We start from the raw sequence: 17,824 nt of genomic DNA on the forward strand, positions 1-17,824 counted from the left end.
CTAAGAAACACATGTTTTCAGATAATAAACATCCAATTTTCTCTCTATTTTCTAAGGTTATTTTATACTCTTACTTTTCTTCTACTGAAGCACAGATGTATCTAAAACTCAGGGTATAAAGTTTATACTCAATTTATCCAGAAATCAATCAAGTCCAAGCCCAAATGCCTTTAGCCTTATTTAACAATAACAACATAAACAAGAATCTTTTAGTGTACAAGAGAATGCACATGCCAAGCCATTGTAAAGGTTTTACAGAATCTACTTTAAAGTTGTAAGAAGTTAGGCTATTTGGTCATATTAAAGTCTAATAAAAAGGAACTGAAACGTCTTCTACTTCTAACTCAGAAAATCAAAATTTTTCACTTTCAAAAATATTTGGTTGAGGTGTTTAGAAGAATCCTTCCTTTCTTACCTATAAGATTGTACTTTAGTCCCGTGGTCTTGAAATTCCAGTGCTTTCTTAACAACAGCTTCATTTTCTTCTGGATAAACTGAATATGTGCAGTAAACAACTGCCTGAGCTCTAGTAACTATATTTAAAGAAGATGGAATTAATATAATGACCCCAGTAACAATCCTAAACAAATCTGTTATGTTTTCAAACATCTGTCTGTACTAATACCACATGGTTTTGATAGGAATTATTTCTACAGATGCTTGCATGGCTCCCCTTTAAAGCATGTATTAGTAATGTAGTCTGTGGCCAATAAATAAAATAAATCTAACTGGATTGTATGGAAATCTAATCAAATGTGACCAACCTAATTACAAACACAAACAAATAAATACTGCAGATTACCATAAGCTTGACACTCCCAGCTATTCTTCCACAAGCCATATCACGTAACTAGTTAAAAGGACTCTAGAAACAGAGAGACTTAGATGTGAATCCCAATTCTGTAACTTACTGCTGTATGAACCTGGGAAAATTACTTAACTCTCCAATTCTTCAACTGTAAAATGAGGTAATCTTACTACCTGCAACTCACTCACTTATTCACACTTACTGAGCACCTACTATGTGCTAGGCAGTGTTCTCACCATTCAATATACACACACAAAAATCCCTGCCCCAGGGAGCTTATTTTCTATGTTTCATTGACATAAGACAAATAAATAAGAAAATTAGGGAATTCCCTGGTGGTCCAGCGGTTAGGACTCAGCGCTTTCACTGCCAGAGGCCCAGGTTCGATCCCTGGTTGGGGAACTAAGATCCTGCAAGCCAAGCAGTGGCACAGCCCAAGTAAAAAACAAATACACACACACACACACACACACACACACACACACACATAGCATCAGGAAGTGACAAATGCTATAGAGCAAATCAAAGCAGATACAGAGGACAGTTAGTTTCAAAAGATTATCCTGCAATTTTAAATAGAGTAATCAGAGAACGAAGTTTAAAAATGCATTATTTATCAACTTCCTCATCTTCCAATCAACTCATTTCATAGATCATATACATACTATCATATTCAAATAAATATTTTTAATAACATCAATTAAAGGGGCAGAACTCCTCTGTGTTTTCTATTTTACCTTATTTCTACTTCACATATGTTATATCTTCATATATTAAATCATCTATACCCTATACTTACCTTTGAGCCTTTGGAGGTCAGGATTTATCCACACTCATATCCCTAACAACCAGCTTAATATCTGACCCAGAGTAGGCATTTGATAAACATGCACTGAATTAAAGTTTATATAATTTCTCAGAGACTTCTAGATTTCCATATCTATGTGTGGAAGGGCATTGGTACTCAACATCTAAATGGTACTCAAAATGTAAATGCAGTGATTGAAGCAATAATATAAATACTTAAAGAGCCTTGTTACTCAGACTTAAAGAGATCTAGGCTTTATCTGTAATTGCATCTCTCTGTTCTCTTTTTAGTACTAAGAGAAGTAAGAGTTTGATTAAAATTGGGATTATAGAAGAGTTAGGGGCAGGCACAATGACAACGGAAAAATTACATCGAGTAAGAAGCCAAAGAAAAGAAATAAAGAAGATGAAACTGTACAACAATGGATGTATGTAATTATTTTACTTCCGCATTAAAGAAAACTGTAAATTATTCTTGCTAACCTATGTTTAAAATGATAGTAAAGCATATATTTTTGAGAATTAAATTGGTAAAAATAAATATTTTGTTATTTGAAGGAACTGAGTGTTCTGAAAAATTCACTTATGGTTCACACATGATTGCCTGAATATAATAGATAAATGAAGTATTAATGTTTCTAAGATTTACAACATATTTTCATATTACACTGATAACAAACTTACATTTCATTGCATGTGTTAGCTGTTCATATTGCTGTTGAGCAAGAACATGAAGTTTATCTTCTGACGGGCCTCCTTGAAAGAAATCTTTAAGTAAACCTGTATCTAAAAGGAAATAAATGCTTTTAAATATATCACTATTAGATGTTTTTCATATATTGCTATTATCACATTATTTAATATTTTAATCATTTTCCCTATTAATGACAGTTTTCATGGAAAATATTTATCAAAAATAAATAGGCAGGGGCTTCCCTGGTGGCGCAGTGGATGGGAGTCCGCCTGCCAATGCAGGGGACACGGGTTCGTGCCCCGGTCCGGGAGGATCCCACATGCTGCGGAGCGGCTGGGCCCGTGAGCCATGGCCGCTGAGCCTGCGCGTCCAGAGCCTGTGCTCCGCAGCGGGAGAGGCCACGGCAGTGAGAGGCCCGTGTACCGCAAAAAAAAAATAAATAAATAGGCAGGGGACTTCCCTGGTGGCGCAGTGGTTAAGAATCCACCTGCCAATGCGGGGGACACGGGTTCAAGCCCTGGTCTGGGAAGATCCCACATGCTGCAGAGCAACTAAGCCCATGCACCACAACTACTGAGCCTGTGCCCTGGAACCCATGAGCCACAACTACTGAAGCCTGCATGCCACAACTACTGAAGCCTACGTGCCTAGAGCCCATGCTCCGCAACAAGAGAAGCCACTGCAATGAGAAGCCCATGCATCACAATGAAGAACAGCCCCCGCTCGCTGCAACTGGAGAAAGCCCGCACACAGCAACGAAGACCCAACCAAAAATAAATGAATAAAAATAAATAAATTTTTTAAAATAAATAAATAAATAGGCAGTATTATAAAAATACTGACTTAAAAACTGAATTGATAAAGGTAATTTTGCTTAGTTTTAATATTATTTTTCCTTTTTTCTCCAAGTTCTTATGATATAGTCACCCAACCAGCCAAAATAAGTCATTTAGGTATAAAAAACAGAATACAGTCAGTCTGGGTACTAATAGAGGAAAAAAAGATTTATTTTCCAAGGTAGAAACTGATGGGCTATAGTCAGATCTGAGTAAGAAAGAACACAAAGGGATACAGTTAAAAACATTAACTTACTGAAAGAAATTTTGGAAGAAAAAACTAGACGGCCCATGTGCAGCAACGAAGACCCAATGCAGCCAAAAATAAATAAATAAAATTAATAAAAAGAAAGAAATTCTTATAGTAATTCTTTACATTTCTGAAACTATATACATATTTTTTTTTTTTTTTTTTGCGGTATGCGGGCCTCTCACTGTTGTGGCCTCTCCCGTTGCGGAGCACAGGCTCTGGACGCGCAGGCTCAGGGGCCATGGCTCACAGGCCTAGCCGCTCCGCGGCATGTGGGATTTTCCCGGACCAGGGCACGAACCCATGTCCCCTGCATCGGCAGGTGGACTCTCAACCACTGCCCCACCAGGGAAGCCCCTGAAACTATTTTTAACATATTTCTTGATAATATTAACTAAGATACATTGAATACTACTCTAAATAGATTATTTTATTCAACAACCCTTGAAGCATTATTATTCCTTTTAACATTGAAAAAACTGTTCAAGTATATATTAAACAACTTGTCTAAGGTCACATGGCTACTAGTTGAGAGCCAGGTTCTAGCTTGGCAATATGACCAACCTTCTAACCCCTGTTTTATTCTGCCTCTCAGTAACTCCCCTGCAGTATGAAAGCCAACTATTTATACCATATATTTGGCTATTCCCCACTCCAGTAATATCACTAAAAGTTAATTAAACTCCATTTCTTCCCAATTTAGTTTTACACTTTACATTTTTCTCTTTCATCACTTTTTAAAGGACTATTTACCCATTATTATATTCTAAAACCACATCAGCTTACCTTTTCACCCCATTTTATAATAATTCCAAGTTGTTAGCAGAGATCGACTTCATACATTCCTCAAATATGATAATGTTTATGATAAACATTCTAAAATTGGTTGTAATGTTTTCCAATGTTAAATTGTTTTTCAAACTAATTCATGATTTCTCACGAATCTAAGTCTTTTGGATTCATCCCCACTAAATTTATGACTAATATTTCTACCATAATCACTAGGTCAGCAGTTCCTTATTTGCTCTGGCTATTACCTCATCAAAGTACAGTTTCCTTCAAAACCCTCCTTTTTTCCAGGTTTGCCAAAGACCACTTCTTGGCTTATCCGGTCACCTCTTCAAGGATTTCAAAATATTACCAATATCTAGGAAACTTTTTACTTTCCCTCTTTTTGTCATTTGTAGTTACCTCTGTGCTTCACCCACACCCCAGCCTCTAAATGATTTTTACCTATGGTTTATTTTGTTCTGCATTCCCACTTCAAGATGACCCAGGATAAGGCCAGAGTCTCACAGTAGTTCTAAGTTCTAGTTCTCTTAACTGGAATGCTTATTGTAGCTGCAGCTATTTCGTCCCCTCTTCTTTCAAAATCTAATTCTTCTTTGATCACTTCCCAAAGTTAGGATGGGAATTTTCTAAGTCCACCATACTCCCATCTGAGTTGGTTAGTCTTGGAAAGAAATTTTCTGTAGCAAGACAGAATTCCACATAGTTCAGTATAAGTCCAGTTAAAAATTGTGTGGTATAGTGCAGGGGTCCCCAACCCCCAGCCACGGACCAGTAGTGGTCCGTGGCCTGTTAGGAACTGGGCCACACAGCAGGAGGTGAGCAGTGGGCGAGAGAGTGAAGCTTCATCTGTATTTACAGCCTCTCCCCATCACTCACATTACCACCTGAGCTCCACCTCCCGTCAGATCAGGGGCAGCATTAGATTCTCATAGGAATGTGAACCCTACTGTGAACTGCACATGCAAGGGATCTAGGTTGCGTGGTCCTTAAGAGAATCTAATGCCTGATGATCTCAGGTGGAGCTGAGGCAGTGATGCTAGCGCTGGGGAGCGGCTGCAAATACAGGTTATCATTAGCAGAGAGGTTTGACTGCACAGAGACCATAATAAATCAATTGCTTGCAGACTCATATCAAATCCCTATCAGTTATACAGATTGCCAACAAACACATGAAAGAATGCTCAACATCATTAGAGAAATGCAAATCAAAACTACAATGCGATATCATCTCACACAGGTCAGAATGGCCATCATCAAAAAATCTACAAACAATAAATGCTGGAGAGGGTGTGGAGAAAAGGGAACCCTCTTGCACTGTTGGTGGGAATGTAAATTGATACAGCCACTATGGAGAACAGTATGGACATTCCTTAAAAAACTAAAAATAGAACTACCATAAGACCCAACAATCCCACTACTGGGCATATACCCTGAGAAAACCATAATTCAAAAACAGTCATGTACCAAAATGTTCATTGCAGCTCTATTTACAACAGCCAGGACATGGAAGCAACCTAAGTGTCCATCAACAGATGAATGGATAAAGAAGATGTGGCACATATATACAATGGAATATTACTCAGCCATAAAAAGAAACGAAATTGAGTTATTTGTAGTGAGGTGGATGGACTTAGAGTTTGTCATATAGAGTAAAGTAAGTCAGAAAGAGAAAAACAAATACCATATGCTAACACATATATATGGAATTTAAGGGAAAAAAAAGGTCACGAAGAACCTAGAGGCAAGACGAATAAAGACGCAGACGTACTAGAGAATGGACTTGAGGATATGGGGAGGGGGAAGCGTAAGCTGTGACAAAGTGAGAGAGTGGCATGGACATATACACACTACCAAACGTAAAACAGCTAGTGGGAAGCAGCCGCATAGTACAGGGAGATCAGCTCCGCGCTTTGTGACCACTTAGAGGGGTGGGATAGGGAGGGTGGGAGGGAGGGAGACGCAAGAGGGAAGAGATATGGGAACACATGTATAACTGATTCACTTTGCTATAAAGCAGAAACTAACACACCATTGTAAAGCAATTATACTCCAATAAAGATGTTAAAAAATAATCCCTATCAGTGAGTGGCAAGTGACAATTAAGCTGCATCTTATGGAGTAGACTGGGCATAAGCAACACACTTCGGGTGTCACTGTCTCCCATCACTCCCAGATGGGAACATCTAGTTGCAGGAAAACAAGCTCAGGGCTCCCACTGATTCTGCATTATGGTGAGTTGTATAATTATTTCATTATATATTACAACATAACAATAATAGAAATAAAGTGTACAATAAGGACTTCCCTAGTGGCGCAGTGGTTAAGAATCGCCTGCTGGACTTCCCTGGTGGCGGAGTGGTTAAGAATCAGCCTGGCAGTGCAGGGGACACAGGTTCGAGCCCTGGTCCAGGAAGATCTAAGCAACTAAGAGCAACTAAGCGGAGCAACTAAGCCCGTGCGTCACAACTACTGAACCTGCACTCTAGAGCCCACGAGTCAAAACTACTGAGTCCGTGTGCCACAACTACTGAAGCCTGCATGCCTTGAACCCATGCTCCACAACAAGAGAAGCCACCACAATGAGAAGCCCGCACACCACAACGAAGAGTAGCCTCCGCTCGCCACAACTAGAGACAGCCCGTGAGCAGCAACGAAGACCCAACACAGCCAAAAATAAATAAATAAATTTTTTAAATAAAAAAAAAAAAGCGCACAAAAATGTAGTGTGCTTGAATCATCCCAAAACCATCCCCCCACCCCCACCCAACCACCGGTCTGTGGAAAAACCGTCTTCCACGACACCAGTCCCTGGTGCCAAAAAGGTTGGGGACCACTGGTATAGTGGAATTCTTTCTATAGTGTAGTATAGTGGAATGTGCTAACTAATCTGAATTTGAATCCCAGCTTTGAATCTAGCTACATGACCTCAGGCAACTTGCTAAATTTGTCTGAATCTTGGGGGTTTTTTTTCCCCTTTATAAAACAGAGATAATTAAATAACACTATCCTCACAAAGTTATTGTGAATATTAAGTTATAATGCATGAACACTTCCTAGATATTGACTGGGGCATAGTTGCGCTCCATAAATATTAGTTTCTTTCCCTCAATTACTTTTTCTTCATTTTAGATTCTGTCCTTGCTAGAAATAGAAAACAGTTACTCAACATATTCTGAATGTTGGTGGAATGTCCTCTTTGTCTAATATTCTAGTTAACCGTACCTATGCCTTTCACTATAAACAAGGGATTAGAGTAAGAAGCAATCTCAGTTAACATACTGTGATTAAGAGCATGATTCAAAGGGCCAGAGTCAGAGCAGTAGTGTTTGAATCCAGGCTCTGACACCTACCAGTCAAAAGACTCTGAGTGGCTTCAACCTCTCTTGAACCTCAGATTCCATATTTATAAAAGAGAAATAATGAGTAACCAATTCATTGAGTTCTTGTTAAGATTTGATGAAATAATTCAAGCAAAGGATTTAGTTCAGTGCCTTATACATAAGTGCTCAATAAATGTTAATGTTAAATAATATTTCTTAATTTATTAAAGAAGCAAATAAAATATTCTCAGAATATTTAATCTGAGATATTCGTATCATAAAACATACATACTGGGGCTTAAAGAAGTCTTGAGTTTGAAATAGTCTGATCATGATTTAATTGGGATCATCTTGGAGCACAGACTCTAGAGTCAGGCAGATCTAAATCTGAATCCTAGCTCTCTTACCAAGTAGTTATGTGACTATATAAAAATGAATGAATCTTTCTGAGTTTCAGTTTTTTTATCTATAAAATGCTGATAAATGTTAATGCCTATATTCTGAGCTCTGGTATATTCCAGAACAGCATACTAGCATCTGTTCTGATTGCCTACATCACTCTAATTATTGAACATTTTGAATATTCCCCTTGCCCGTATCTCACAGAACTGGTATAATAAAGATTAAATGAGGTAATGGATGTAAAATACTTTATCCATATTAAGTGCTCTATATATGGTAGTTATTCATTAATCAGATGTATCTGATATGTCATCTTAATGATTTTAAATAATTTCATTTTAAAAATATTAAAATTTCAATAATTTAGAAATTAAAAGTTAAAGCAAGTACCTTCATGCTCATTTAAAATAAATTCTACTGGATTGCTAACACCCAGTCCTGAACAACGAGGTAGCAGCAGAATCACTTTAACTTTCTGTAACCTATGATCCTTTGATTCAAGGTTAATAAATGTCTCATGAAGTATTTCAATATCTGGGAGAAAAAACACAGAAAATGTATGTAAAAATATTAATTAAAAATCTTAATGCAGTATGTAATTATATCTATTTATCATTGTTCATTTTTAAATCCTCAACCCCACAAAAAGTCATTTTAATGCAGTCAGAAAAGAGGATTATTTTCTGATAACATCCTAAAGTTAATGCGTGAATTCTCTTAATAGAGTTCTTTCTCCTTTACTTGAGAGAATGATTTTGAAGTTTAAATATCTTCTACATAAAATATAATTTAAATTTTCCATTTTGAACTTCAGATTCCATTTAAAGCAGTATGGTATAGTGGAAGGAAATGGCTTTTAGAGGCAGAAATACCCGAGTTTGACTCCCAACTTCACTATTTACTATCTGTGTGACAATCTCTCTAAGCCTCAATTTCCTTATTTGCAAAATGGGATAATAAAGCCTACACCTCATCTAATTGTAGTGAAGATTGAGATAAAGTAGTTAGGCTTAGCATGGTGCCTAGTATACAGTAAATGCTCAGTATTGGTTACTTCCCTTCCCATTTTTTAACCCCTTTTATATTCTATTTTTCCGAGAAAAAAAATTTTTATTAGCATTTATATTTTCATTTAGCATTTTATAATTTTTATTTAGGACAGTCTAAAGGTCCTCAGGGACCTTATAATTTAGTTTAAGAGTGTCTGCCTTCCCTCAGGTTATAACTATCTGTGATCCTATCTTAGGGCCACCCCTTCACTTCTGCAATGGCTCCCATTCCCCTCATCTGCTGAGGAGCCGCTCTTGAAATTGCCCTACCCAACCCTTCTCTTGTCTGATCAATTCTTCTCTCTTTCTATTGTCTCTTTTGAAAAAAAATTTTTAATCAAGTGGGCCTTTTTCTTTTTTTCTCCTATTTTTAACTTTTTATTGTAAAAGTTTAAACATATTATGTCAAAAATAGACATAATAAAAAAAAAATAGACATAATATGTAATAAATTCTCAAGTACCCATTATGGTGCTTCAACAATGAACCATTCATTCCCAATCTTGTTTCATCTATATCCACATCCACTTCTACTCCCTCATATTATTTTGAATCTATAAAATATTTCACCATATATCACTAAAAGATAAGAACCCCTTTAAAAATACAACCCCATACATTTTAAAAAGTAATTTGTTATTATCATCAAATAATAATGGCATACAATCGTGGCTCAAATTTTCCAATAGTCTCACACTTGTCAAATTTTTTTTTACAGTTTGTTTAAATCAGGATTTAGATAAGGTACATACATTGCAATTAGTTGATGTCTTTTAAATTTATTTTTGTTTATAGGTACCCTCTCCATTTTTTCTTATCATTTATTTCTTAATGAAACATGTTTTTTTTGTACTACTAGAGTTTCCCACAGTCTGGATTTTGCTAATTACTTTCCTAAAGTGTAGTTTATTAGTAGCCGGATCTTTAGAGCTTAATTAGATTCAAGTTCTTTTTTTTTCTTGGTGGGTGGGGAGCACAAAACTACTTCACAAGTGGGGTCACATTCATCCATTAAATTGCCTTTATGGTACCAGCAAAGGGGTTGCAAAATAGTCGTATTCTACTCCCATCTTCCCTTTTTCATTTATCACCTGGAATGCTTCTAAAAGAAGAAACTTCCCTTCCTCTACTGCTTAGTTACCCAGTGGTTCCTATTCTCTCTGGTTAACTACGTAAAAATTCAAAGGGGTAATAAACCTGGAAGTGCTGGATCATAAGGGCATGTATTTTTTCAATTTTAGTGATTAATGCTAGTTTTCCAAAGTCACTGTACAAATTTACAGTCCAACCAACGGTGTCTGAGCATTCCTAATGCTCCTTACCTTGCCAGCACATGGTACTGCCATCTTTTTAATTTTAATCATTCTGTGGATATGTGGTGGTAAGTTGTGATTTGAACCGCATTTCCTCGATTACTAATGGGGTTAAGGTACTTTTACATAAGTTGTTTTGGTATTTGTATATCCTCTTTTGTGAAATGCCTGGTCATGTCTCTTGCACATTTTCCAACTGGGCTGTCTTTTTTATTGTTAATTTGTAAGAATTCTTTGTATACTGTGGCAAAAAAAACCTCTTCATCAGTTATATATTCCCTCTCTACAGTTTGCCTTTGTACTCTTAATGCATAGAAGTCCTTAAATTTTAAAAAATTTTACTGTAGTCCAATTTATCAATCTTTTCTTTTATGATGAGTGCTTTATGTGCCCTGTTTAAGAAATCTTTACCAGCCCCAGTCAAGAAGTTTTCTCCTATAATACATTCTAGATTTGTGTAGATGGTGTGAAGCAGGGGTCATTTTTTCCCAGCACCGTTTACTAAAAAGACCTTCTCTTCCTTAATATCCTGTAGCATCAAGAGGAGTGAATTGAATCAATACAGATCAACTTGGAGAAGAAACTCATCTTTATGACATTTAGTATTTCAATTCATGAACATGGTCTGTTGTTTCCATTTATTTAGGTCTTCTTTCTTTCTTTCAATAATGTTCCATAAGTTTTATAAGGAGGTCTTACACATCTTTTACTAGATGTATTCCTAAAAGTTTTATGGTTTTTTGTTCATTGTAAAAGGTATCTGTTTCATTTTCAAATTTTTGTTATGGGTGTACAGAAACTGAATTTGTATGCTGACCTTGTATCTAGCAACACTGCAAAAGTCATACGTGTAACTGATTCACTTTGCTGTACAGCAGAAATTAACACAACATTGTAAATCAACCATACCCCAATAAAAATTAATTTTAAAATGGCATACGTGAAATCTAGTTTATAGATTACTTTGTTTTTTCCACATATATAATCATGTCACCTATAAATTAAACACAATTTTATTTCTTCCTTTCCAATCATTATATCTTCTATTTCTTCTTTTCTTTCCTTACTGTACTGCCTGTGATTCCCAGTACAATGTTGACTAGAAGTGGTGATGGCAGGCATGCTTATCTAATCCCTGATACCAGAAAGCTTTAAACATACCATCAAGTATGATATTTGCTGTGTATATATATATAATAAATGAATGTTAAATTTTATCAAACTTCTTTTCTGCATCTATTGAGATGACCATAAAATTATTATCCTATTAACATGATTACATACATTGATTTTTAAGAGTTAAACCAACTTTGTATTCCTAGAATCTAGCTTATTTATAATGTACTATTCTTATATATTTCTAAATACAGTTTGCTAATAATTATTTCAGCTAGCTAACACTTATTTTTACAAATATGCTAATGAGTGGCACTAGCCTATAATTTTCCTTCCTTTAATATCCATTTCAAGTTTTTGATATCAAGGTTATAAATTAACTGGGAAGTAATCCTTCTTTTTCTATTCTCTGAAAGAGTATTATTTCTTCCTTAAAGGACTAAAGGTTTTAAAATATTTTGCTTTGTGAGTGGGGAGATTTTCAATTATGAATTTAATAGATATTTATATCCACTAATTTTAAGATCTTAATAGATACAAGAGTATTCAGATTTTCTATTTCTTCTTCTGTCAGTTTTGGTAAGTTGTGTTGTTCCAGGAATATGCCAATGTCATCTAAATGTTCAAGTTTGCTCATAGTATCTTTTTATTATGTTTTAAATGTCTCTAGGATCTGTAGTAATATCTCCTTGCCCATTACTGATAACTGAATTGTTTTATAAACTTTTTTCTTGAAGAGCTGAATTAAATTAATATACTTTACCCATTTTTAAATTGTGATATATGTCTTATTATTGTTTACATATTCTAGATACAAGTCCCTTATTACATACATGATTTGCAAATATTTTCTCCCATTCTGTGGGTTGTCTTTTCACTTTCTTGATAGTGACCTTTGAAGAACAAAAGTTTTTCATTTAGATGAAGTTCAATTTATCTTTTCTTTTGTTGTGCTTTTGGTGTTTAAACAACCACTGCCAAATTCAAAGTCACAAAGTTTTACTCCTGTGTTTTCTTCTAGAAGTTTTATAGTTTTACCTCTTATAATTAGGTCTTTGATCCAGTTTTGAGTTAATTTTTGTATATGATTTGAAGTAAGGGTCCAACTTCATTCTTTTGCACGTGGATATCCAGTTATCCCAGCACCATTTGTTGAAAAGACTATTCTTCCCTTGTTGAATGGTCTTGGCGCACTTGTCAAAAATCAATTGACCGTAAATGTAAGATTTTACTTCTGGATTCTCAATTCTATCCACTGATCTACATGTTTATCTTTATGCCAGTCCCGCATTGTCTTGATAACTAAAGCTGTGTAGTGAATTTTGAAATCAGGAAGTGTGAGTCCTATAACTTCCTTCTTTTTCAAGACTGCTTTGGCTACTTCAGGTCCCTCGGATTTCCATGTGAATTTTAGGACAGAATGTCAATTTCTGCAAAAAAGCCAGCTAGGGTTTTTATAGGGATTGCATTAAATCTGTATTTTTTCATGGATTCTTTAGAATTTTCTATATACAGAGCATTTTACCTGCTGATTTTAGATAATGTGGCTTTATATATTTTGAGACTATGTTATTATGTACATACTTCTTAGTACTGGTATATTTTCCTGATGACTTAAACATGCTATATTTCTAGTAAGTTTTCTTGACATAACACTACTTTGTCTATAGCTCCTTTTGTTAGTATGTTCACTGAATATCTTTTTCTGTCCTTCTAAGTTTTTTTTTTTTTTGAATATCCTTTTATGTAAGGGGTATCTCTTATAAATAGCATTTTAAAGTTGATCTTTAAAAATCCAGTATTGATGTTCTTTGTCTTGTAATTCAAGTATCAGTCATGCATATTTAATGTTTACTTATTGATTTATAAATACATATTTTTTGTAAAGTTTAATCTACCTACTTCCTTTCTATTTGTCTTGCCTTTTATACATTACTATGGTGATTCCAATTCCATATTCCACCCCTCCCGCTTAGCTATTAGTTTTACATTCTTTTATTATTTGTTTATTGTTTGCCCCGATATTATAACACATACCACTGACTTAATAATTTACTACTTTTATCATTTCTTAGACAAAGCAAGGATGACAGAACACATTAATTCCATTTCCTTCTCTAAACTATGTGCAATTGTTGTAATGTATTTTAATTACATTAACACAAATATTGTTAGCTCCACAAGACATTAGTTTACAGTCCCACAAGACACTAGACTATAATTATTTAGATTTACCTATGTACTAACCTTTTCCATTGCTCTTCATTTCTTCCAGCATCTACAACCTTCTGTATGAGACAATATTCCTTCTACTCAAACAATAATCTTTAGTAAACCCTTTATTGTATCTGCTGGTAACAAACTCACTCTCTTTTTCTGAGAGTATCTTTATTTCAAAGGAAATTTTTGCTGTGTATAGAAATCTAGCCTGACATTTTCTTTCTGCACTATGAAGATATTGTTTGTCTCTGGCCTCAGTTGTTTCTGTTGAAAAGTTAATTTTTAGTTTTATTGCTATCTCATCGAAGGTAATATGTATTACTTCCCTGGCTGCTTTGAACATTGTTCTTTGTCTTTGGTTTTCAGCAATTATGCTATGATGTGCCTACTATGTTTTTTACACATTTTTTATTTTTTAACATCTTTATTGGGGTATAATTGCTTTACAATGGTGTGTTAGTTTCTGCTTTATAACAAAGTGAATCAGTTATACATATACATATGTTCCCATATCTCTTCCCTCTTGCGTCTCCCTCCCTCCCACCCTCCCTATCCCACCCCTCCAGGCGGTCACAAAGCACCGAGCTGATCTCCCTGTGCTATGCGGCTGCTTCCCACTAGCTGTCTACCTTACGTTTGGTAGTGTATATATGTCCATGCCTCTCTCTCGCTTTGTCACAGCTCACCCTTCCCCCTCCCCATATCCTCAAGTCCGTTCTCCAGTAGGTCTGTGTCTTTATTCCTGTCTTACCCCTAGGTTCTTCATGACATTTTTTTTCTTAAATTCCATATATATGTGTTAGCATACGGTATTTGTCTTTCTCTTTCTGACTTACTTCACTCTGTATGACAGACTCTAGGTCTATCCACCTCACTACAAATAGCTCAATTTCATTTCTTTTTATGGCTGAGTAATATTCCATTGTATATATGTGCCACATCTTCTTTATCCATTCATCCGATGATGGGCACTTAGGTTGTTTCCATCTCCGGGCTATTGTAAACAGAGCTGCAATGAACATTTTGGTACATGACTCTTTTTGAATTTTGGTTTTCTCAAGGTATATGCCCAGTAGTGGGATTGCTGGGTCATATGGTAGTTCTATTTTTAGTTTTTTAAGGAACCTCCATACTGTTCTCCATAGTGGCTGAACCAATTCACATTCCCACCAGCAGTGCAAGAGTGTTCCCTTTTCTCCACACCCTCTCCAGCATTTATTGTTTGTAGATTTTTTGATGATGGCCATTCTGACTGGTGTGAGATGATATCTCATTGTAGTTTTGATTTGCATTTCTCTAATGATTAATGATGTTGAGCATTCTTTCATGTGTTTGTTGGCAGTCTGTATATCTTCTTTGGAGAAATGTCTATTTAGGTCTTCTGCCCATTTTTGGGTTGGGTTGTTTGATTTTTTGTTATTGAGCTTCATGAGCTGCTTGTAAATTTTGGAAATTAATCCTTTGTCAGTTGCTTCATTTGCAAATATTTTCTCCCATTCTGAGGGTTGTCTTTTGGTCTTGTTTATGGTTTCCTTTGCTGTGCAAAAGCTTTTAAGTTTCATTAGGTCCCATTTGTTTATTTTTTGTTTTTATTTCCATTTCTCTAGGAAGTGGGTCAAAAAGGATCTTGCTGTGATTTATACACATTTATTTTTATTGGAGTTCATAGCACTTCTTGAATCTGTGACTTTAATCAATTTTTAAAAACTCCCAGTCCGAATTTCACATATTGTTTTTTCCCAGTTCCTTTTCTCCTCTCTTTCTGGGTTCCCAATCACAACATACCTGACATCACTGGATCACTGAATCTCATGTGTATTTTATGGTCTCTTCCATATTAGTCATCCTTTTGTCTCCTGATGCTTCAGTCTGGATAGTTTCTTCTGACTGATCAGTTCACTTATTCCTTCTTTTAGTTTTAACCTACTGTTAAATCTGTTTATTTCTTAATTTCACATATTGTATTTTTCAATTCTAGAATTTTCTTCTGAGTTTTTAAAAAATTATAGTTTCCAGTTCTCTGCTGAAATTCTGCAGTTTGTCATTTAGTCTCTTCAGCATATTAATCATAGTTAAAGTCCACATCTGATACCTCCAGTACTTGGCCCTTTTGTGGGTTTGCTTCTATTGCAGTATTTTTCTCTTTATTTCACTCACATTTTTCTTCTATTTTGTCTGATTTTTCTTTTTCTTGAGTGCCAGACACAGAATTTGAAAAAAATTAGGAGATAATATGAGATCCAGGATGATGTTACTTTCTTCCAGAGAGAACTTACTTTTGCCTCTGGCAATCCCAGATCACCTTAATCCAATTGGGAATTGAGATGACTGGAATTTGGGCTTCAGTTCATCAGAGGACTGATCACTACCCAGGGTATACTTCTGTGCTCCAATGAAATCCTGGGTATTTACCAGTCTACCTCTCCATGTCAAGCCCTGGATTCTACTTATCTTCTCGCTGACCCTGTGAATCTGTCAAAAGATTCGTTTAGTTTTTCAGCTTCACTGAACCTATAATGAAATGTTATCTTTTGTCACAGCATGATCCAGTGGAAAAATTCTTTAAAAATAAGAAGCCTAAGGACTTAGCATCTGGTCCTAGATATTATCTTTGTCCCTTAAGAACTCCTGTGATGTGTTCTTATTTATTAGAAGATGACAATTTCTACCACTTACTTTAATTATTGTTTGAAACTCAAATTATGCAGTAAATGTCAAGCAATATACCAGAGTGCCAATATATTCATTAATTTAAACTGCAGTTGTTTAACCAATATTAAGTAACAAGAACAGCCTGATATAATACAGATTAGTGGGGATTTTAGGAGTATAGTTCATATATAGAGTTTTTATTACGAGAGATAACAAATTCAAATATTTTTAACATTTCTAAATCTTACAGAACATTACCACCAAACAAATAAATATTTGTACGTACTTTTACATCCCATTTTTGTGAAAAGGTTCTTCAGGTCAGGATCCTTAGTGTGTGATTGTACTCCACACACAAATATTTTTGAGGTATTATTATTTGTTAAGACTGACATATGGGCAACTGTGTACCACGAACCTGTATTGACCATTAAGATATCATCATCCATATTTAATAAAGCCTTCACAGAATGGACAGCGAGACTTCGAGATTTGTCCTACAAGATAATGGTACAATTAGAATTTCGAAGGGTTTGACTAGAAGCATGTACTGACTTCTTTTTGCCTTAGGTAAAACAAAGTACTGGCAGAAATTCTGAGGAGATACCTAACGCATTCCAGTTTAAAACATCTTAACATATGTTAAAATATAAACTTAACAAAGATAACTGATATAAACTGATTTAAAACAATACCCTAACTTTGTTTAGCCTAAATTATGACTGTGATCATTTAACTTTTATACAGTGATAAGGCAATGCCAAAATCCCCAAAATGTGATTAACAGACTACTGATGTCCTGCCTTAGCTCCCATTCTTAAGCCTTCATGAAAATGCACCCATTTGCTACTGCCATTCTTTCTTCCCCATTACACTCTCATCTAAATGGCTGCTAGCTCACAGAGATTAAAAGTAAGATGGTTGACAAGCTTATAAAAGGGGGCTGGACAGATGAGTTTCTGCATCTGATCTCAGTGCTCAACAAGGTGTCACAACAAAATAAGGCCAAGAGACTCTGCCCAAGAATGCAGGTATTATGAAGGGATAAACCTTACAAAACTAAGGTGAATCTGAGGCAAGAATTGAAATCTAAGCACATAAAAATTAATTTAACCTGATTTCTTTTAATTTCTCTTTCTATTGAAACCACATTATACCTCACATTCTCTTCCTGCATTGATAGCCGTTTATATATACACATCTTACAAATCAAAGCTGTAGGAATATAGTAAAGAGATAATGGGAAAGTATTATACATTGCATTTTCAAATGCAGGATGGCACTAGCATCTTCCCCAGAAATGGAAAGAAGAAAAGGAATCACTGTGCCTTCTCTTGAATCCTCCCTTGGGAGAGAAAAATATAGCCTTTTAGCTATAGGCAATAAGAGTTCCCCCATCTATGGTGTGTAGGAAGAATATGTTCTTTACAATATGCCCACTTCACATGGGGCAAAGATGTCAAAGTATAAAATGAAAACTGGCTGTAGGGGAATTAATTTTATTCAAGGTGAAAATTAGGCCTTATAAACCTCCTTGATAACCTATACAAAATATAACCAATTTG

At 35.4% G+C, this 17,824-nt stretch overlaps 1 protein-coding gene across 1 annotated transcript in view; it reads right to left on the reverse strand.

Annotated features, from left to right (window-relative positions):
- NSUN7 (NOP2/Sun RNA methyltransferase family member 7) overlaps positions 1-17,824 on the reverse strand; it is a 61,306-nt gene that overhangs the window by 18,776 nt on the left and 24,706 nt on the right. The window contains exons 7-10 of the mRNA XM_065878072.1: positions 16,546-16,756; positions 8,300-8,443; positions 2,300-2,401; positions 416-533 (exon numbers count right to left, since the gene is read on the reverse strand). Coding sequence (XP_065734144.1) covers positions 416-533; positions 2,300-2,401; positions 8,300-8,443; positions 16,546-16,756 — 575 coding nt within the window. The remainder of the gene's footprint in view (positions 1-415; positions 534-2,299; positions 2,402-8,299; positions 8,444-16,545; positions 16,757-17,824) is intronic.

Source organism: Phocoena phocoena, chromosome 5 (assembly GCF_963924675.1).
Source record: "Phocoena phocoena chromosome 5, mPhoPho1.1, whole genome shotgun sequence".
NCBI lineage: Eukaryota > Metazoa > Chordata > Mammalia > Artiodactyla > Phocoenidae > Phocoena > Phocoena phocoena.